Consider the following 21,595-nt stretch of genomic DNA (forward strand, 5'->3'; position numbering starts at 1 on the left):
TAGATTAATTTCAAAATTAATCTAGATTAATCTAGATTAAAAAAATTAATCTATGCCCACCTCTAACTCGATTCCATTGTTTTCACCGATTCAAACTTTATTAAAAAAAAAGCTGTTTCCTGATAAGAATCCACTTTCAGCCTCCGTCGTCACTACAGTGAATCTGCTTTGGAACAATGTATATATTTAATGTAATGTATGTTTTTTTTTTTTTTTTTTTTTTTAACAGTCTGTGGTATGAAGTGACAATATTGAGCATGAATCTGCCCCCACCATTTTGGAGAATACTTTTTTTTTTATAGTAAGATGTTTTATTTAAAGATAATTTTCTGACAAATGTATCTATGTATCCATGGTTTTCTTCAAAAAGTGTATGTTTTTGTATGTAAAGCCCCCATTTACTTTCCAGTGTAAAGTTTTTAAATATTATCGGGATACTTTTGTACAACCAGCAACTTGTATGCATGACAAAATAACCCAGTATGAAATGTACTGGCTTGGGGAAAAATATTCTAATGTATGTATAGACTATAGATACATACCGCGTGTAACAGCCAGTTTTAATGTTTCTAACAATACAAATAATAATAAAAAAAATTATTTTGAATATGCAGTTCCTTGTAGTAAAGACATTTTTATTAACGCGATCACTTTTGGACTACAATTTATATTACTACAAAATTCTATTTTACTCTTTTTCCTCACTGATATTACACGGGATACTGAATATCAGGTCAAGGTCAGACACTGTAAGATTTATCTTATTTTTTTCCATTAAGAGGCCCTTTTTTTGTTGTTGTAATTTCTGACGTCTGTCTCCCTGCTCTGATGTTAAAAATTCTGAGATTACCAGCAGTTGTAAAAGATAAAAAGGTTGCTTTGTGTTAAAAAGGAATCACACACTAACTTTGACAGATTTCTGTACAAGAGCAATTCTTAAATTCAATTATGCAATTACATTTATTTTTCTTAGAAACAAAAGGTAAAATTGAACAGATTAGGGACTGAACTCAGATTTTCCTACATTGATACTGATCAGATTGATATACAGGCTTTTCTGTCTATATGTGGTTAACAATGTGTGTGCTTTGTTCTGTCCCCAACAATGAAAATCACAGAGAACAATAAATGGACAATACTCTTTATTATTGTTGTTCATTTTACTTCACTCACACAATAAATAAAATTCATACGGAATTTTTAACAGGATGAAAAATGTTCTCAAATGTGCTCAGTTACAGAACCACAAGATAACCCACAAGATGACTTATAGGTTACCATTAGACACCCTGATAACATGTTCAGGATCCATGTTGACCTAGAAAAACAGCCAAATGAAGTGAAGCCGAGATCTTATTCCAAAGAGGAATAGTGGGATGGACTAACAGAAACAGGACCAGTATACAAGTCTCCTGTATCAGCATCATTTTGGTCTACTTAGTGACCTGGTGAATGGCATGTGCAAGGTATCCCACATTTCCAGAGGTCACACCGGCAACGCTGATACGGCCATCTTTAGTCATGTAAACAGAGAACTCCTTTGTCAGACGCTCCACCTGAAACACAATACACAGTCTCCAACTATTAGAGCTTAAACCAATATACAACATTTAGTTAAACACGCTACATTTAGTTAATTATACTAGTTTTTTTGAGTGTGTAAAGGGCTGTACCTGCTCAGGTTTGAGTCCAGTGAAGCAGAACATGCCGATTTGATCAGTCACGTGTTGCCAGTTGTGAGTGGAGCCCTCATTCTTCAGATTAGTCACCAGCATTTCTCTCATTTTAATAATACGGTTTGCCATTCCCTTCACCTCCTCCAGCCTACAGGAATACATTTATGTAAAAAAAAAAAAAGAAAAGAAAAAGAACCTCTATGTGGGGAGTGTGCAAGCATTTCTCACCATGTAGAACGCAGCTCTGGCGTTGTGAGGATCGTGGAAGCGATGCGTGCTCCATTCATGGGTGGGTTGGAGTAAATGGGGCGAATCAGGATCTTCAGCTGAGACTCCACCCTTTTAGCCTCCTCAGCATCTGCGCACACCACTGTAAACCCTCCAACACGCTCACCTACGATACAGTTGTACAATTATGATTGTGTATGACCAACTGTTAGATAGTCTTTGGAAGATCCTTTAATGTACAACTATCTTAACTGCACTACTCACTTTTATTCAGCAAGGATACAATTTGATAAAGTGACAGTAAAATACATTTATAATGGTACAAAAGCTTTCCATTTCAAATAAATGCTGTTCTTTTTAACTCTCAGCCTTGGTGAGCATAAAATAATTCTTTAAAATACAAGGAATTCAAATAAAAACAGTAAAACATATTACAGACCCCCAAAAAGGTTTTTTTCATTTTTTTATTGCTTTTTCTTCATTGGCTTATTTTCTTAGGATATTGCATGTTGTTTTCTGGCTTAAATAGTACTTAGATTTTTTTTATTCTGCTATCAGAACAGGCTGTGTGAACAGAACAACTTATTGTGTGCATTTAAGGGACACACTGTATCTTTGATATTAATTACAATCATGTTATATTAATAACTCAGTGTCTAGTATGTGGATAGTTTTATTTAAATATATTTTTAACTTGGAAAAATCTTTAGCGTTCTAATTTTTAATATTAGTTAAAATGATTAGATAAATGTATGCCTCAGCAAAGGACCAACAATTTAGATTAAAGAGGGTAGTCGGTTCTTCACAGGTCAGATGACCAAATATTACATACATATTAGATTTGTGAAAAAAATAAATGAAAATGCATTTCTTGCAATTTACATGCAAACATTAAGATCCAATCTGTGCTATATATAGGTGGGGGAAAAAAAGACAATGGTTTACGGTGTAAATGCAGCCCCTGACACACACAATATACTCACCATAGAGACCCATGTTCTTAGCAAATGACTGAGACAAGAGGACGTTGTGGCCCTGCTCAATAAAGTATCTCACAGCCCAGGCATCTCGATTAATATCTCCACTAGCAAAGCCCTGGTAAGCCATGTCAAAGAACACCAGAAGTTTCTTCTTCTGCAGAGAGAGAAAGAGGACAATAAGACAGTGAAGCAATGTCAGGACAAGTGTCTTTATCAGTTCTTACAGAATAATAAAAAAACACCATTGTTTTTTTTTGCTGTGCTTTTGAAGTCATGCCTCTGTAAAGTGAAAAAGAAGGCAAGGAGGATACAAACAAAAACACCACGCGCGCACCTTAATGACGGCCGAGAGCTCCTTCCACTGCTCTAGTCGGGGGTCGACACCAGTGGGGTTATGAGCACAAGCGTGGAGCATGATTACACTGTGCTCTGGAATTTGCTGTAGGTAGAGAAAAATGATTAACTTTCAGTCTATCTTAGAGAGATTCATAGTTTAGTTACATAATCATGTCAGTAGGGACTTTAACCAAAATTATGTGAAAAATAGAGCCAGAAAGGACAACATTTTCTCGCTAAATACATACACTACTGTTCAAAGGATTGGGGTCAGAAAAATTTCATGTTTAAAAACCAACAAAACGTTTCTTACGCTCAACAAGTCTGCATTTATTTGATTAAATATACAGTCATTTTTGAATTATAATCATTTTATAAATCTATTTTTTAATTTTAAATATTAGAAAATATAATTTATTCATTTGATGAATTTTCAGCATCATTACTCCAGTCTTCAGTTTCACATGATCCTTCAGAAATCATTCTAATATGCTGATTTGGTGCTCAAGTAACATTTCTTATCACATTTGAAAACAGTTGTGCTTCATAGTTTTCACATGACGTCACACCTTTATAAGACTGCCAACCTGGAGGGCAAAACAAGGCATTTCTCCATTGCTCGCCAATTATTTTGACCAGGTTTGAGCTAAGTATTAATATCACTAGGAAGACAGTGATATTAAAAGACCAAATTCAATATACACCTCAATGATGCTGCATACTACATACAGGCAAGCAGATGAATCCAGAATATAAAAGCAACACACAGTTCCTCAATAAGTGTTTTTCCATAAAAGTGTTTTTCCATAAAAAAACATTATAAAGAATACGCTTAGTGTGATGTGCTCATATTCTGGGCTTATCAATAGAGTGTATAGTGATTTGATCCTTTAATATCACTGTTTTAGTACATCAAGGCACTTTAGGTGTTTTTCACGTTAATGGTTTTAGAATGTCCCGCTGTTTTTAGTGATTGAAATATTGCAGCAGGTGCTCAACTTGTCCTTACTGAAGAAAAAAAAAAAAAAAACCCTTACTGAGCCAAAACTTTTGAAGGGTAGTGTACTAATTAAAGGCTCATAAGACTGTGTGGGAAAGTGTGCTGTGTAGAACTGGCTCACCGAGATGTCATCAAGTGCTCCAGTAAAGTCAAAGCCGCAGGTAGCAGAATCATAGTACCGGTACGCTTTCAGCTGCATACCAGCATCACGGAAAATAGGGGTGTGGTTTCCCCAAGATGGCTTCGGCAAGTATACATCCTTTGCCAAGTGGAACCGTGACTAATGGACAAAAGAAAAGAAAGAGGTGCAAGATATGATCAGCAATGCATTGATTGGCTGGTGGCAAGACAGCAAGGTAAATTACATCATATAGAAAAAAAGAACATCAAACACCTGACGAAAAACTTGACAAATATCTGGGCCTTTATAAGGAAACAGCCGAGCAACCAAACCGGCATAAAAGTTATAATGGGTTAATGAAATGTGTACTGTTTGTTACATGATTCCCAGTTATTTCCATTAATTCTAGTGGGCTATTTGTACAGGCTTTACATTTTTATTTCAATGTTGTAATTAGCAATTCGTTTAATCTTACCTTTGAAGCAGATTTTTTACGTGAAAGCTTTAATTAAACATTTGACAGCATTTTTTACAAAGTTATCTGCATCTCCTGCGCATCTCCCAACATAGCTGTTCAAATTAATGCACGGCACAGACTAACTGTACATCGTGTGTGTAAGACTCTAAAATAAAATTATTAGGAATTTATTCTCTCACAAATAAATCTCCAAGTTAGTAAAACTGTCGGTGTCTATATTGTGCCAGACTACGCAACATTAAAATAATACTTTCATTTAAAATTCATAATTATTATTATATTAAATTATTATTGTTCCTGGTTCAGTAAAGTACTCTTTAAAGGGTTAGTTCACCCAAAAATTAAAATGATCCCACAATTTACTCACCCTCAGCCATCCTAGGTGTATATGACTTTCTTCTTTAAGACGAATACAATCTGAGTTCTATTAAAAAAAATGTCCTGGCTCTTCCAAGCTTTATGAGAGTGAACAGTAACTGAGGTCATCCATCATAACAGTAATCCACACTGCTCCAGGGGGTTAATAAAGGCCTTCTGAAGCTAAGCGTTTTTGCTTTTCGTTTTTCAGACACAACGCGTGACGTAAAGACAAACACGGAAGCGCAGAGGATAGAGCAAAACAAAACACCAGTCACAAACTAGAAGTGTAGAACGAGAATTTTTAAAGTGAAATAATGAGAATTAGTTTGAACCGTGAGAGACGCCTACTCTCACCAGTAGACGTCATGCATCGGGTCAGAGGTCACTCTCCCGCCGGAACTAGACTTGCGTTTGGAAGCCAGTGATTATAGTTTCTATAGTTATATGGATATTGTTCTTACAAAAGCACATCGCTTTGCTTCAGAAGGCCTTTATTAAGCCCCTGGAGCAGTGTGGATTACTTTTATGATGGATGGACGCGCTTTTTTTGAGCATCAAAATCTCAGTTACTATTCACTCCTATTATAAAACTCGGAAGTGTCAGGATATTTATTAATATAACTCCAAATGTGTTTTGGCTGAAAGAAGAAAGTCATATAAACCTAGAATGTCTTAAGGGTGAGTAAATTTGTTTGGGTGAGCATCACCTCCGCTTAAAAGGATGCGATCTAATCCTGTTTACATGAAATAAGTCGGCTCCCGAGCAGGTTTGAGCTCACGGACCTGTTACTATGACAGCAACTCCGGGATGAGCTTAGAAGAACCTAACAATCCTGGATTATATCAAATCATCAACAGTACAATCCAGATAACGGAGTAATCCACGTACGAAGAACGGGCCCCTAAAATCTCCTTCTCCTTAACGTGAAGATGCAAAACTTTTTGGCTGAAGAAATGAAGAGAAGGAATGAATTACACACCAGGAAGTTTGCTCCAATCCTTAGAGAACCAGTGCCTGAGATTGTCTGGACAGTGATGCTCTAATAGGGGGAAAAACAGATGAAGTGTTTTGCTAAATAAGCATTAACATGTTAAATAATAAATTATCCAAGACTCACTGGGAACTAGAGAGGCATACTCACCCTCTTGCTTTTGAGAACCTCACTGTCCGGCCCCAGTGCAAGCTCAGCACAAGCCTTACTAAAATCACCCAGACCCCCAATGGGCAGATATTCTTTATCCAGCATCTTAGAGGCAATCAGAGCCTCTGCCTAAACAAAACAAAAAAATGCTTCATTTAAAAATAATTACTCACTAAATGAATAAAATATTTCATCACAGTTACATAGCTAAGGGTCATGACTGTAATTGAAGGAGACTGCTTAATCAGAGACAGCCTCTCAAATCACTGAGTTCAGGGTGACTTTGCAGAAATACAGAAAACCAAATGCACATGTTAACACACACCACCCCCTACATTTTGCCAATACTGTTGGAGCACACTGACACGAAGGCAAAAACATCTACCCTTGAAAACTATTGGTCAATCACTGACAAGCCGCCTGAAACTTGTGTTTCCTGTAACTCTGAATCAAAGATAACACCAGGTTTAAAGGGGTCATATAATGCCATTTTTGTACAAGCTAATATGATTCTTTAGGGTCTAAATTAAAAGTTTGTAATATACTTTAATTAAAAATTCTCATTAGTATTGTAAGAAAACACTAATTTTACCTGGTCAAAAACAGCTCTGTTTTCAGCACGCCGTTTCAGTGCATGTGTCTTTAAATGATAATGAGCTTTGCTCACCCCGCCCCTCTGTTCTGTGCGTACACCGTATCTAACACAATAACCACGTGTTATTCGTTATAAACGTGTGATTATGAATTATATTGAGAACGTCGTACATAGAAAACATGCCGTAATGTACCCTGAGTGTAAACCTTAGACGCATTCATTGTGAAGCCTGCAGCAAGGTTTGCAAATTTCGCAAAGATTAATATAAATACTAATATAAAGGTTAATAAAACATTACACTCACATCTTCTGGAGGTTCAGCAGTAACACGTTGGTACCGATCCGTTTTTTCTCGTTTGTAAAGCTGTCAGTGTGAAATGATTCGCGTAAACATGAAAGCATGGACAATCGTGGGGAATCCCCGTGAGGGAATCCCCGCGTCAATCCTTTGGGCATATGCTTCAAAAACAAAACTCAGCCACTGCATCTTCAACGGCTCAGATTTAGGAACATCCAAATGACTGCTGTGTTCCTTATTACATCTAAGAACAGAACACCACAATCGCTTAGACGCCATTCTACTCCAGCATATCAACAATGGCGGACTACTATGACGACGGCTGTCACAGCTCGCTCAGGGCGGGTCTTGTGTTGAAACACGGCTGTCAATCACAATCGCGGGAGGGGCGTACGATCTTATGACGTCACAATATCGAACGGCTTGATTTCATAGATGGTCAAACATATATGGAGATTAAAACAAAACCACTGGATGGATTTTAATCATGATAGGATGGTTGTGTACAGGCACTGCCAACAGACATTTCAGTGCAATCAACTTGTAAAAGTGCATGTACCATTATATGACCCCTTTAAACTCTCCCCCCCACGCTCAGTATACAGAAAAAGGTCCATACCTTGCGGACACAGTCCAGAACATATGGCTTGCCATTGTCGTCCCTGTATGCCCCCACACCCAGGTTCATTTTCTTAGAGTTTGAGTCACGTTTGAAGGCTTCTGTCACCCCCAGGATGGGATCAGGTGGTCCCATCTGCACCTCAGTCCACCATGAGCTAAAATAAAACATAGCAAAGCATAAAAAAATAATAATAAGAACAACTATTCAGCCTTGCCTGTGGCGATCAAAATACATGTCAATAATATACTATTTACCCAGCTCAACTACTGTAAATCTCAAACAATACACAAACTTGTATTTAATGTTTCAAACAGACATGCAGATTTTTTAATTCGCATTTATCACAGACTTTAGGCTATTTTTTTAAGCAGTTTGCACTGCTTATTATTGTTCTTTATAGTTATTTTACACTTTAATCAGTTTGAAACATTTATTTTATAATTGTTTTTGCGTATTCTTTTAGTGTATTTCAATTTAGATTCAGAGATCTTTTTGTTGTTGTAAGAACAAAAAAAGTTATTAAAACTATAAGGAGGATCACAATTAAGTTTTGTAACTTAATTCAATACCATGATGGTAATACCGCATACCAAGATAAAGCTTCAGCAAATATCAGAATACCATCAAATCCCTAAAACGGGACAATAACCATAACAGACACTGGAAATAATCCCCCTTCCGCCCCCCCCAACCCATGAGTGTGGAATCATGGGAGTTGTCATCTTCACCTCCACGGCCCATGGAAAGCAATCCAACGGGACAGAAATCATGTTCATGGATGAGCTAATGTAGTAAAGCTTTATTAAGTTACTGAGGTTATATTTTATTATGCTTAGCCTATATGCTGCAGACGGCCGCTGCTGCCCCTTTCATTTTGTGTAAATCATTTTTAAATATACTGTGAAATATAATACTGTTAAATATACTTAAATATACATATACTATGATGATTTTTTTTTTTTTTTTACTGTTGCTACAAATAAAGCTCTTCAGGATTATGCCATGTTAGCCACTTGACAAAATAGTGTTGTCTCTATAAAATAATAAAATAAATCAATCAATAAAATAGCTGATTTCTCTGTAATTAAACAACATTGCTGGAAACATTTGGGATAATGCAAGTAAATAAGTCAAAATATATAACATTGTTCTAGTGGTTTTTTGATTTTCGAATGCAAAAATCTTACATACTGCGCCTTTAATGCTATTTACTGCATGATAGCATCAGTAAGCTCTGCTATATCTTTTCAAGTGCATTTGAGGCCATGTACAGTCCCAAGGAGTCAAAGGTCAGTCATGGAGTCAAGTTTCAAAAACTCCTACTGCATAGCTAGTGTGTCAAAGGGGTTATTTAGTCTATGTGTGTGTTTTTATACAACGCTATGAGACTTGGAATCTGACATTACTTGGGAGCTTGGTTGTTGCAATAATTCCAGACTTTAAAATATAATACAAAATTGTACAAAAGCTCAATTTATAGTGGCCAATGAGAAATGTAATAACAGTGTCAAAAAATGGCAGTAGGCCTTATTAGTATACAGCCCTTTTATGTTAACTATCAAATACGTGGACATGAGGCCGTTGGTGTGGCATAAGTGGCTGCATCTCTTTAAGAAAAACTTAATATCATACTAAATAAGAGTTATTGATCTTCGTTCATCATCAGCTCTGCTTTGCCCTCTCCAAGTGCAAAAGGACACAGACTACCATGATTTCTTGACGGAAGAACCCGGAAGCAACATGGCCAATCAGAAAGCTAAACCTGCTTGTTCCACCCAATGGGCGCACAGGAAACCTGTACGTACGGTCTCCTGGTGAGATCAAAAATGGTTATGCACGCTATCGCGCTCATAAGAATGCGAGTCATTTATACAACAACACACAAGATTAAAAAAGTATTGACCCCTATCCATAAGCACAATATTAAGTGACGGACAGCTCTTACCAAAAATTAATGTAGAATAAGGAAAACAGTGTTGAATGTCTTGCCTTTTTCGAGATGAAGGTCAGAGGGATGCTGAATGATTCTTTTAGTAAACATGGTAACTTAGAGACGCGCTTTACATTTTTTGTGTTAAATCTGATCCATTAGCAGCTAGAAATTGGCTTGAAGATGATAATACAAAGCAGTCTATAAAACAGATATCTGTCAACACCCACATGGTCTAATATCGTGAGCTGCAGTGTATCATTCGACTGCATCAACTCCATGTGAACGGATGTGACTATGCACGCGCGTGACCGTGAGCACAAATCTGATGCCGTGAGTTTTAAGAATTAATTTAATCCATTAGTATTATTTAATAGTATTATTGAAAACCCTATTTTCCATCCTGCATGTATTAAACTTCAACTTAAAGTAATTCAGTGCAATTCATTCTCAAAATATAACATAAATGTCACAGAATAAGACAGACAGATTATTTAAGGTTCCTTACCTGGCTCGAATGGGTAGGGCAGCCAAAGAAGGCGTCAAACTCCCAACAGAGGATATGATCTTGGTCGTTTTGAGGAGAGCCATTGCTGCTGCTGTCTCGGCTGAAGCACAGAGTGACTGGGAACGGGCACGCGCCACGCGGTTGTCGGCGTGCAAGACGTGCAAGAGTGCGCGCTCATGAATGAAAGTGCCGCGTGACAGCTCCATCTAGCGGTGGATGATGAGTACTGTATTCATCAAGCTTAAATGGCTTTGACACATCGGACAATTTTCTTACAGAATTACATGAATCAGATCTAAATGTTGTTTATGATTTTTAAATCGATCATGAGCACAATAAAGTAGGCTAGTTAATCGCAATATTACAAGCAAAACAGTTGGATAGAACATCAAATATAGCCTATTAAAAATAGGACAAAAAAGATCCCTATTTCCCACTATTCCAATTCTCTGTGTTATATTGATCAGACAATGGTACCAAAATAAACTTTATCAAATTAGTATGAAATCAGTTCAAGACTTGCAAGGAATGTACAGTCAGTGTGTCATAGGTGAATATAGAGTTGGGGGAAATAGATGTAAATTGTAAACAAAAGCATAGCTTTCATACGAGTATTCAAATGCACTTTAAATCTCATCTTTCACAGTTTGGTGAACATCATCGTGGCATCATTGAACATCAATGTGACAACCTAGTGATAATAGCCTAAGTCATATTTGCTCAAATAATCTGATTTACTTGTGACATTTTGTTAAATGGTATTTCTACTCGCTGAGCATCATGGGAACTGCACTTTGCTGGTTCGGATCTTACCTCACAGGTAGGTCTTTCAATGTTGCCTCAGGAGGGGAGGAATCCAAAGCACATCAACGAGTCACAGGGGTACCTGAAGGGTCAGGCCTTGGACCCCTCCTCTCCTCCATATATTCATTACTGGGACCTATTACAGGAACATGGATTCTCCTACCGTTGCTATGCTGGTGACACACAGCTTTACTTTTCATGTCAGGCAAACGATCTGGCAGCTGCACGGATGTTGGAGTGCCTGGAGGACTTCTCGGCATGGATGAAAGAACATCACCTGCTGCGACTCAATCTAAAGACAGAACTTCTCGTCTTCTCGGCCACTCTGACGAGTCAGCATAATTTCACCATCCAGCTATAGGCTCATCAACAATAATTTTGTCCTGATCCACCAGAAATCTTGGGGTAATCTTTGATGACCAGCTGACATTCAGAGACCACATTGCAAAGACAGCACTGTCATACAGGTTATTTACACTGCACAACAGATCAGGCCCTAACGGAGCATGCAACACAATCATTTTGAGCATTTTGACAGCTATTGGATGTTTTCCTTTTTCTATGTGATATTGTGGTTGTTTTACAGTAAATAACTATGACTTTTAAATAAAAACATCTCAACCAATTTTTGTCTCTATATATTGTCTCCATAGGGGGAAGGATTTCAGAATTTCAAATTTTTGATTTTACAATTAAATTAGTTTGAGTTGGACAAACATTAAAAATCACTTCATAAATGTATCCATTTCATTTAAACTGTATTTGTTCAAATTAAGTTGGACCAACTTAATTACATTTCATTGCATGAATCAGCCTTTAATGATTTGGGGCTACACATATTTATTGGATGGAAATTCTGCCCTCAATTAAATTGAGTTTGTCCAATGAGTTTTTGTTTTGTTTTGTTTTTGTGGGTGTTATCACTTATTACGAAGTTACTTTTCATGTTTCAAAACTACAATTCAAGACTAAAGTTAAAATTTTAAGGCAGCGTGAACATTTACTTTTTTAAGCTTGACACAATTTGTTTTTACAGTGTAGATACTGCTAAAAATAGGTGTAATGCAGGTATTTTTTTAACTAAGTGTAAAAACATGTAGGCCTATGTACAGAAATAAAAATGCGAACAATATTTATGTGCATATTCCTTCACAAATAGGGTTAATTAAGACTTCAAACACAAATTTGTTGGTAGTATATATTCACAACCAATGAAATGCTCCTTCACAGGCCACACTCGCATGGGTTGTGCTCAGTCTGTGGAAGCAGAAAAAGACACCAAAACGTATACTTTAAAAGGAAGAGACTTCAGTGAACAAAATATATGATTAAGTGCAAGAATGATTTATTCACTTAAAAGAGTCATTTAGTACACAGATTCATTCATGTACTACTAGTCCAGTCATTTTATGAAAAAAGGTTGAACAAATTGCAACAGAAGCAAACTCAAATGATTTTGTATCCTCAGTATGTCCTGAGTAAGGAAAAAAAAAGCCCCGAAGAATCCCATTAGGGGAAAGTTTAGAAAAAGACTCAAATATAGCCTATTCATTCGCCTATTCATTCTTTTTCTTACGTGAATAGGGTAAAAATTTTAACCTTTAGATATCACCATGAAAATTACTGAGTTGATTACTTACATCAAGACAAACAAAAAATGTATTACAAGTTTTTTGAAATTGTTTGTTAACATGGACAAACGGTGCATAATCTAATTACGTATGTGCTAATTTGCATAAATACCACAACAGATCTAAACATTGGGTCTAGTCAGGTGAAAATGTCTTGTTGAATCTTGTTGACAAATAACAGTAAAATACTTAATGTTAAGGTCTGAATGGAACTCATTTAGGCTACCCATGAGCATTAATACATAGAGGCAGGAAGAAGTACTTTAGAAACCAGCCTTTATTAATTTTTAAGAGATTCGGTTTGGGGCTGGGTCCGTGGGACTGTTTCTGGAGTCTAGGGAAGAACAGGAGACAATGGTAAGGAGAATGCAGAAGATAAAAGGTAGGCAAAATAAAAAGTGAATCCCCAGAAACAGTCCCACGGACCCAGCCCCAAACCCCATCTCTGCAATAATAATTAATAAAGGCTGGTTTCTAAAGTACTTCTTCCTCTATGTATTAATGCTCCATTGATCCCAAACAACTCGAAGAAGTCAGACCTGGCTAGAGACCGGTTACTCTGATCGTCCAGAACTACATACATCCTCTCAGCCTTTTTAGGACAGTTAGATGGATCAACCAAACAGATTTTCGAGCATGATCTATCTGAGAGCTTTGCCACAGATATCTGTGCACTTAGAAGTAACATCAGATGATATATCTTCTTCAGACTTCCCGCCTTGCTCTCGCTCTTTTACTGGAGCTTCCTCGGCCCATGGAGCAGGCCCTGGGTGCAATGCAGAGACATGGCGATCACTGTTACACTCTCTACATTTAACAGCTGCCCCACATTCTTTGGCTATGTGTTTAGCGGAACCGCAACATCTGAAGCAGATAGACTGTTCTTTGAGGTAAGTTTTTCTTTCATCCAGGGTCTTTCCTCTAAAACCACGGCACTTTGACAACGGATGCGGCTTATTGTGAATTGGACATTGCTTACTAGGGTCCAAAATCTTTTGTTCTGGAGGTTGGTTGGTTCTGGTTCTTGAAACTGTGTCTAACACTTCAGTTTTCCTTAACGACACAGGTTTTTGTTGCTGACCCGTGAAAATTTCTCCTGTTTAAGACGACTTGCTGGTGATGACATAATTTAAGATGACATAGATAACAAAAAACTGGGATCATTTCTTATTCTTGCTTGGTCGCAAATGAACCGCACAAAGAAGCCTAATGGCGGAAAAGAGACATGATAATCCTCTTTATACTTAGCTCCATGAGTGATCCATCTTTCCTGCAGATTAAAGGGAAGCTTCTCAATGATGGGATTGACTCCCCTTGCAGTGTCAAGAATTGCTAAACCTGGTAAATGTCCCCCTGTCTTTCTAGATTCCAATTCCATAAGCATGTCTCCTAGCTCCCTGAGTCTTTGCCCATCTCTATTAGAAATGTTTGGAAACTCCTCCAGTTTTCTCAACAGCGCATTCTCAATTACTTCTGGGCTCCCGTAACACTCTTCCAAACGCTGCCAAAGCATACGGACACCTGCTATAGGATAGTGCGCATGAACCGATCTGATCCGTTTTGCTTGCATGGATGACTCTGGGCCGAGCCATTTTGTGAGAAGGTCGAGCTCTTCTCTAGCTGTTAATCCGAGGTCTTTTGTGACATCTTGAAAAGAGGATTTCCAGGCCTAGTTCTCAGGGTGATCATCGAACTTTACAAGACCAGAACTCACCATCTCTTTTCTTACCATGTAGTTAGCTAAATCAGATGTGTATGGCAGGTTAACCATGGGAGCTCTAAAGCTGGGAATAGGAGAAGCTTGAAAAGCAGAGCGATGTCCATGATCTTCGCCTCTCTGGTTATCCCCTGTCTCATGTTTTATTTTTAACTCCTCCATTCCATACGATGGATGTACATGTGGAGATGTTACTGTAGCTTCACACTGAAGAGGTTCAGCGCTCCTCATGGATGACTGTAAAATCGGAGTATCAGGAAACCGCTGCTGATGTTGTTCCATTGTATGCTCCTGATTTTCAAAGGAATGGCTGAAACCGTAGCTCACCACACATATACACCTGAAAGTGCGCATGCGCAGAAAGCAAAAAGGGACAAGCACATACGACGGCCTTACGTTAACATATCACCAGAATGATTGACACTTAGGAGGACCAATAGTCTTGATGATCCACCCGGAAAAAGAAAATCCTCCACTATACCTTTAAGCAAAGGCTTAACAGATCGCGTACATCTTGAAAATAGAACTCCAGAAAGCAGTCTTCATAACTTTAGTGACTTTACTGGTGATTCGCTTCTCAATATTTTTTCTGTAAAACAACAAACAAGAAGAAAAATATGTATGAACATTATGTTCACATTTACATACACTTAACATTACGGTTTGAATTTGTACATAGTTCCTTTTACATAAGTAATAAACAGAGAAATTATATTCAAATGAGATTATGTATAAACAGAAGAGAAATTAGCATGTCGGTACGCTACAACATAGCACGTTACCAATAACACAAATCAAGTGTGCTTATAACATAAATATAGCAATAATCTCGATCTAATAATTCTTAAACACTTTAATTAGTGTAAAATATTGCACTTACAGACATATATTTCCAAGGTTTAAACGATGGAATCAATAGCCAATAGAAACTCGGCCCATGTTCAAACAAGCCCGTTGTTCTTGACTGCATTCACTGAGAGAAATCGAAAGTAAACATAGTGCAGTGCCTACGTTTAGTACCTAAATGTCCAGTGGGAGGCGGAAAAGAAACACAGACATAAGAAACAGCACATCAACATTCTATGTCAGTTCAGCAGCATGTGTTGATATTTGAAATTAACACAACTGTCCCTGAAGCCTTGAAGCCTGTTCTCACAACTCTACAATTTGCTAAGTTTCTGAAATTTGTCCTATTTGGAAAGTTATTCTTGAATTATGATCATGGAGCAGCGTCACCCGAGAAGGGCTCTTCCCACACACCTGAGGGGATTCTCTTCCACTCCAGACCCCTGTGAGCTTTCACATCTGGCAGCTGTAATCAGGTTGGGTCACACTTACAGCTGCATCTCTGCGAAAGCTCAAAGTCCCAGCGGTTTGGAGGAGCGCTTCCTGAAGAATGCTGCTGTCCTTCCCGAAATCCTTCCAGCAGCCTCTTCAGTGGACACATGTCAGCAGGAAGAGTCTGTCTCCATCTATGGCTCCAGTGTGCAGGGCTACCAGGACATTTACTGTTCTGTGGCGGAGCCCATGATGAAGACTCGCTCTGGTCGGCACCGTCCCTACAGTCTTGAGCTGGGCCTGACGATCAAGCAGCAGCTGTGGGAGACACTCAACTGCCCTTCACTGGTGGAGACGGAGCATCCCGATGGACGTGTCCTCGTCACTGAGAGCTTCTCCACACCCAGCAGAAGAAGCTTCGCTCCACAAATCCATGTGGACATCAGTGAAGAGCCCCTGCCCGAGGAACCCCGAAGAAAGAAGCCCAGACACTGAGTCATCACAGTGTCACATGGAGCCCAGAGTATCACATAGTGGGACCTACGAATGTAAATACTGTGTAGGTTCCCAGTTTGTGGAGTAAGTTTTATTTTGTACAGTGAGTGTTCTGCACATTGTTGTGTGGTTGTTAGGATGTTTTCTGTGGTTGTCAGTGCATTGAGATGGTTGTTCTGAGTGTTTTCGTACTTTGCTTCTTTGTTGTCAGGATATTTTAGGTGGTTTCTTGTGTGTTGACATGCGTTTGCTAAGGTTTCTGCACAGTTGTTAACCTGTTTTATGTGGTTGCTGGACTCTTGTTTCTGGTTTTCATGCATATGGTTGTCAGAACGCTTTGAGCAGTTGGTTGATATGCGGTTGCTTTTAGTACAATACTAATATACTATAATATAAATCACTGGGTGATTTAAAGTAAATAACTGTAGAAATTATAGAAAAGTCTAACAGTGTATATTTGTTTTTCCCCTAACTCACAAAACAGATCCATAAGAGCGTTATTTCAAAGAAACAATGTGTCTTTGCCTTATATTTACTCATTCTGGAATCAATTGACAGAGAATAATATGTGGAAAAAGGTTTGTCTTACACCTAATCAATATTTAATTACAAACAAAGTTAAGGAGGTATTATTCAAGATTATACATAAAATGTACCCAGTTGAACATTACTTTGTGAAATTTAAAAGCGATATTGATTTTAATTGTACTTTTTGTGACAGTTGCCCTGAAACTACGGTTCATTTATTTTGGCACTGCCCATTTGTAAGACCATTATGGCTAATTTGTGTTGTTTTGGAAACATCTATAATTTGGTCTTTCGGAGAATTTTAGAAATGTAAATTTTCCTGTAAAAAACCCTGTTTTAGAAAGAAATGGAGCTTAATATTGATTTTTTATGACGCAAAAAGCAGTTAAAACTCTTAAAATTTGTAATGTCTTTATAGATTTTGGAGAATTATAGAGACAGGCACAGTCAGGTTTATATAATATATTTTATTTTTTTAAAGGCAAAATTCCATGTTCACAAATGTAAATCTTTGGAAAAGTTCATTTATTCGCAAAGGTGGACAAAAACATTGTGTTGGCTTTTTAAAGATTATTTTGATGATGACTTCTACTCCTATGCGGAAAAGATGGAGGAGTAGACAGTCAGACCTTGATAATAATAAGAAATGTTTCTTGAGCATCAATTGAGACTTCTTTCAAAAACATTAAGACAATTAAATTCTTCTTTTGGCCACCAGTGTTTCCAACAATTCTATGGAAATAAGTGAAATTATTTTGAAGGTTATGTGCCATGTATTGTGAAAAGAACTGTGTTTTGTCGTGTTGGACATTTCCTTTTTGACTGCTTAAAAATGTATATATATTCTACCGTTTTATGAATGTAATGGATGATATTTCATTATAATAATTGTATAAGCTAAACAACCAATGACTCTGCATTCATTTTGTCAAATGCTAACGTTTTGTTTAGGATTTTATGTATGTTTTTTTAACAATGTGTGCAGTGAAGGACAGCACATAATGTGTCAATTTAACACATTTACACATCTTTGTGCTAACCTCTAACATATTTACTTTGTTAAAATCATTAACACAATGAATGAGTTCAAATTAACACAAAAAAATGTTGTCCCTAAACTCACCCATTAATGTGTAAAAATTTAACACATAATTTCCAGCATTGGCAGACTGTTTATTTTGTGATATAATATGAAATGTTTTTTTTTTTTTTTTTTTTTAAAGGTATTTTGTCTAATTGATAATTTAATTTTGATAATAAATAATTTTGTCTAATTGATTTGTATGTCAGTATACTTATGTAGGATAAAAATACAATTTTATTATAAATCAAAATAATGAAATCTAATTTATATTTAGTACAAATAAAAATAATTACAGTAGTGTACTGATTAGCTTGGTTTTTACAGTAATGCACTATAAAGTTGTGCTTGAAAATCAAGGACCATGATAAAAAAGGCCTGGCGATGAAATTCTGATAATTTGACTGGTATTTTGTCAATGTTATAATTAAAATTAAGAAGAAAAATTATATTACCAACATTAGCAAGCATATGGGAAGGGATAAAGTTCCAAATGGAGTAAGGATTTCTAACAACCTGACTAAGCCAATTTACTTTAAATTTATTACTTAACGTTTCAAAATCCCAAAAAATTAGGCCACCATTTTCATATGAATTCATAATAATTGTTTTCTTTATTTTTGTTTTTCCATATGAAGTCAAGCAGATCTCTCATAAGCCATTGATTTAATTTCCTTTTTGTTTTTTCATCAACAGGATTGAAATTTAGTAAACACCTCTTGTGTAAATGACACGCCACTTGAAGTTTGATAGGTGATTGAGCATGACGTCACACGATTAGAGGTGCATCAAAAAGTTTGTCGTGGTCAGGTGATGTTTAGGTTGAATTCCGCCCGCTGATTGTCTTAGACGATGGTAGCCTTCCAGGTGGCACTCGTCTGTACGAGGGGCTGAACATGAAGGCTACCAGCTGTCACAACTGTCTGAGACTTTGCGTACTGTCGTGTTTGTTTGTGCTGCACATATCTACGCGCGTGGCCGGAAACATGTCTTATCCGTCACATGTTGGCGTCGCCAGCAGAGAAGTTCGTCGAAATCGACACCCAAAACAGAGGAACACTTATTTTAAACCTCTCCTAGAAAGCCAAACTGAAGATGAAGGTATGCGTCTGATGTTAAGTCTATACAGGTTAGCGGCGGATGCAGATGGACGACCAAAGCAGCTCAAGTTATTTGGGTCCAACACTATAAGGCTGCTCAAAGCGTCCACCACTGAAAAGCACTTTCTCCCAACCTCAAATGGTAAAGCACTCTATCTTATCTCACACACGTCCATTAAGTACATGCCTTTGTCCTTATTTGCACCCTTAAAAATAAAATTGGCATCTATTGTTCAATGAAGAACATTTACCATCAATGGAACCTTCCATTGCAAGGTTCTTTATAGTGAAAAGGGTTTTTAAAAAAGGGGTTTTCATTTTTCATTCACACTACACTCTTAAAGGGATAGTTCACCAAAAAATGCTAATTTTGTCATTACTTGCCCACTCTCAAGTTGTTCCAAACCTATATGAGTTTCTCTCTTCTGTTGAACACAAAAGATATTTAAAAAAATGTTGACGACATCCATTGATTTCCATTGTAGAAAATGGTGAGTAGTCCTAAATGATGGCAAAGTTTTAATTTTTTGGTGAACTATCACTTTAAAAAGTTCTTTGTTGGCATCTAATGTTCTGTGAAGTTCTGCAATAAACATTTATGGAACCTTTCCATTCCACAATAGGTTCTTTACTGTGGAAAAGGGTTCTTTAGGTTTTGAAAGTGTTCTTAGTAAGAAAAAAAAAGGTTCTCAGAAAGGTTCTTTGATAACCAAAAATGGTTCTTTTATGGCATTGCTTTGGAACCTTTATTTTTAAGAGTGTGTTGTGCACATTAGCCCTTAAAGTATTATAATAACTATTAGATGTGTATTTTTGAAATCTAGGCCCATTGTCTGATTATTTATTTTCATTTTCTCTCTCCTATCTGTAAATCCTACTGGACTAGACCTTCAGTATAACTACACAGTGAAATATGAACTGAAAAACCTCTTGTTGGACAAACTGGTGAAGGCGTCTTTTATGCACCTGAGGTCTCCTGTGTCATCCCGTCATCCTTTTATTTGTGAGGCAAGGGTCACGTCTCTTCAAGATCTTCCTGAAGGTGACTATGTCGCTATGGGTCCTCGAAGCCTGTGGACCGAATCGGATGTCACAAACCATGTGTCTGAGTCAAAAGATGGCCAGGTATCCCTCTTAGCTCATTATCGATGCACTCAACCAAAGAATGCCAGGTCCATTACACATCGAAAATGCTTCCCACCTCAACACCATCTTCGAGCTCCTGTTTTGCTGCTCTTCTTGGAGGAGAACAAGCAACCTGTGGAATGGGGGAAGTACTTTACGCCCCTTTCCCGCCCCAGGACCCGCCGGTCTCAGGAGCCTGGGAGCATCGTCTCTGACATCCCCAACTACAAGCAAGGGTCGAACAGCGTGGCCAAAAACCAGTGCAAGCTGCACTCCTACCACGTGACCTTCAAAGATTTGGGATGGGACCATTGGATCATTGCACCCCACAAGTACAACCCTCATTACTGTATGGGAGACTGCCCTCGTATCCTGCATTACGGCTACAATTCGCCCAACCACGCAATCATGCAGAATTTGATCAGCGAGCTTGGTGTGTCAGATATCCCGATGCCCTCTTGCGTTCCTTATAAATACAAACCTATCAGCGTGTTGATGATGGAGAAGGATGGAAACATAGTTTATAAAGAATATGAAGATATGATTGCAGACTCCTGCACCTGCAGATGACTTTGGGCTTGGGGTCAGATCAAGAAAATAATTGAATGGTGCTAAAGGACAATGTGAATTTGAACTAGCACAATTGAAGAACTCAGCCGAAAGGACTGGTTATATTGGGTTTGATTTGCCTGTTGCCATTGCTTGCGCATTACTAAGAACATTCACACAGCAAGGTTTGTGTTAGACTTGAATTGTGGAGAGTGATCAATTCAGTCTCACCTCTCACAGCACAGACTTTTTAGGAATCTAGGTATGAGTAACTGGATTCTGATTGGTGAATGAGTGACTATCATGTAATATTTCTTTTCTGCTTGCTCTTCTCTATGTATGTTCTTTGTTTCTGTCTGGTATGTATTAATGTGACATCTTTTGTAATGTATTTATGGAGGGGAATGAAATAGGAGAATGTTGGCACTTTATTGAAGACACTGTACTGAAAAAAGGAAAATGGAGGAGAAAAAAAGAAGCACGAAAGAGCCCTGTCTGTTGACTTAGGCCATAGAGTTGTTGCTGTTTCTCTTGTCTGCTGCATTTGTATCCTCTTTCTGAAAGCACAGGCTTTGCCCATCTTTGACAAAGAGCATGGCCTTCGAAAGCAAGTGGAGAAAATAAGCAGAGGCTAATTTTGCACAACCTCAGTGAAGACATGCAGTAAGTGTATAAATGAGACTTTCATAGATGTATTTCTTAGAGGAGAAATGTCCATGCACCTAAATGAATGTTTTAATGTTATATTGAAAGATGTTGAAATAAAGTAGTTATTTTGTAAAAAAAGAAAACGGAAAAAAAGAAGGCAAACGTATAAATATGCTTGTTGTGTGGTCATTTGATTCTCTTTTGTTTGGTATTTCTCTTAGATTTGATCAATAGGAGTCGCTCTCCCCCAGCTGTTTCTCTCAGCTCTAGTAAATGGAGATGGCAGGAATGCTGGTCTGAACTGGCTTCTTTGATGTTATAGAGCTTGTCTGGTGTAAAATTTGGGTGAAAGTTCATTTAGAACC

General features: G+C 37.6%; 2 protein-coding genes across 2 annotated transcripts; one reads left to right on the forward strand and one right to left on the reverse strand.

Moving 5' to 3' along the window:
• Positions 1-1,127: 1,127 nt before the first annotated feature.
• Positions 1,128-10,489, reverse strand: got2b (glutamic-oxaloacetic transaminase 2b, mitochondrial). Its single transcript, XM_079865329.1, has 10 exons — positions 10,275-10,489; positions 7,834-7,990; positions 6,322-6,450; positions 6,160-6,219; positions 4,342-4,500; positions 3,219-3,323; positions 2,888-3,038; positions 1,905-2,070; positions 1,674-1,824; positions 1,128-1,556 (listed from the first exon to the last, which is right to left on the reverse strand). Exons 1-10 carry the CDS (start codon positions 10,478-10,480, stop codon positions 1,434-1,436), a joined length of 1,407 nt encoding a protein of 468 aa, XP_079721455.1. The 5' UTR covers positions 10,481-10,489; the 3' UTR covers positions 1,128-1,433.
• Positions 10,490-18,592: 8,103 nt separating this feature from the next.
• bmp15 (bone morphogenetic protein 15) lies at positions 18,593-21,388 on the forward strand. The gene is made up of 2 exons (XM_079866864.1): positions 18,593-19,050; positions 19,795-21,388. The coding sequence occupies exons 1-2, from the start codon at positions 18,705-18,707 to the stop codon at positions 20,601-20,603; spliced, it is 1,155 nt and encodes a 384-aa protein (XP_079722990.1). The 5' UTR covers positions 18,593-18,704; the 3' UTR covers positions 20,604-21,388.
• Positions 21,389-21,595: the final 207 nt, after the last annotated feature.

The sequence above is a fragment of the Squalius cephalus genome (assembly GCF_949319135.1).
Source record: "Squalius cephalus genome assembly, chromosome: 3".
Lineage (NCBI taxonomy): Eukaryota > Metazoa > Chordata > Actinopteri > Cypriniformes > Leuciscidae > Squalius > Squalius cephalus.

Excerpts from the sequence above, each read along its gene's own strand:
- got2b (XM_079865329.1), bottom strand. The coding sequence starts at position 10,480 with ATGGAGCTGTCACGCGGCACTTTCATTCATGAGCGCGCACTCTTGCAC. Across the intron at positions 6,451-7,833 it reads TTCTGGACTGTGTCCGCAAG|GCAGAGGCTCTGATTGCCTC; the intron begins GTATGGACCTTT and ends TGTTTTGTTTAG. Across the intron at positions 6,220-6,321 it reads AGGTTCTCAAAAGCAAGAGG|AGCATCACTGTCCAGACAAT; the intron begins GTGAGTATGCCT and ends TCCCCCTATTAG.
- bmp15 (XM_079866864.1), top strand. The coding sequence starts at position 18,705 with ATGAAGGCTACCAGCTGTCACAACTGTCTGAGACTTTGCGTACTGTCG. Across the intron at positions 19,051-19,794 it reads CTTTCTCCCAACCTCAAATG|ACCTTCAGTATAACTACACA; the intron begins GTAAAGCACTCT and ends CTACTGGACTAG.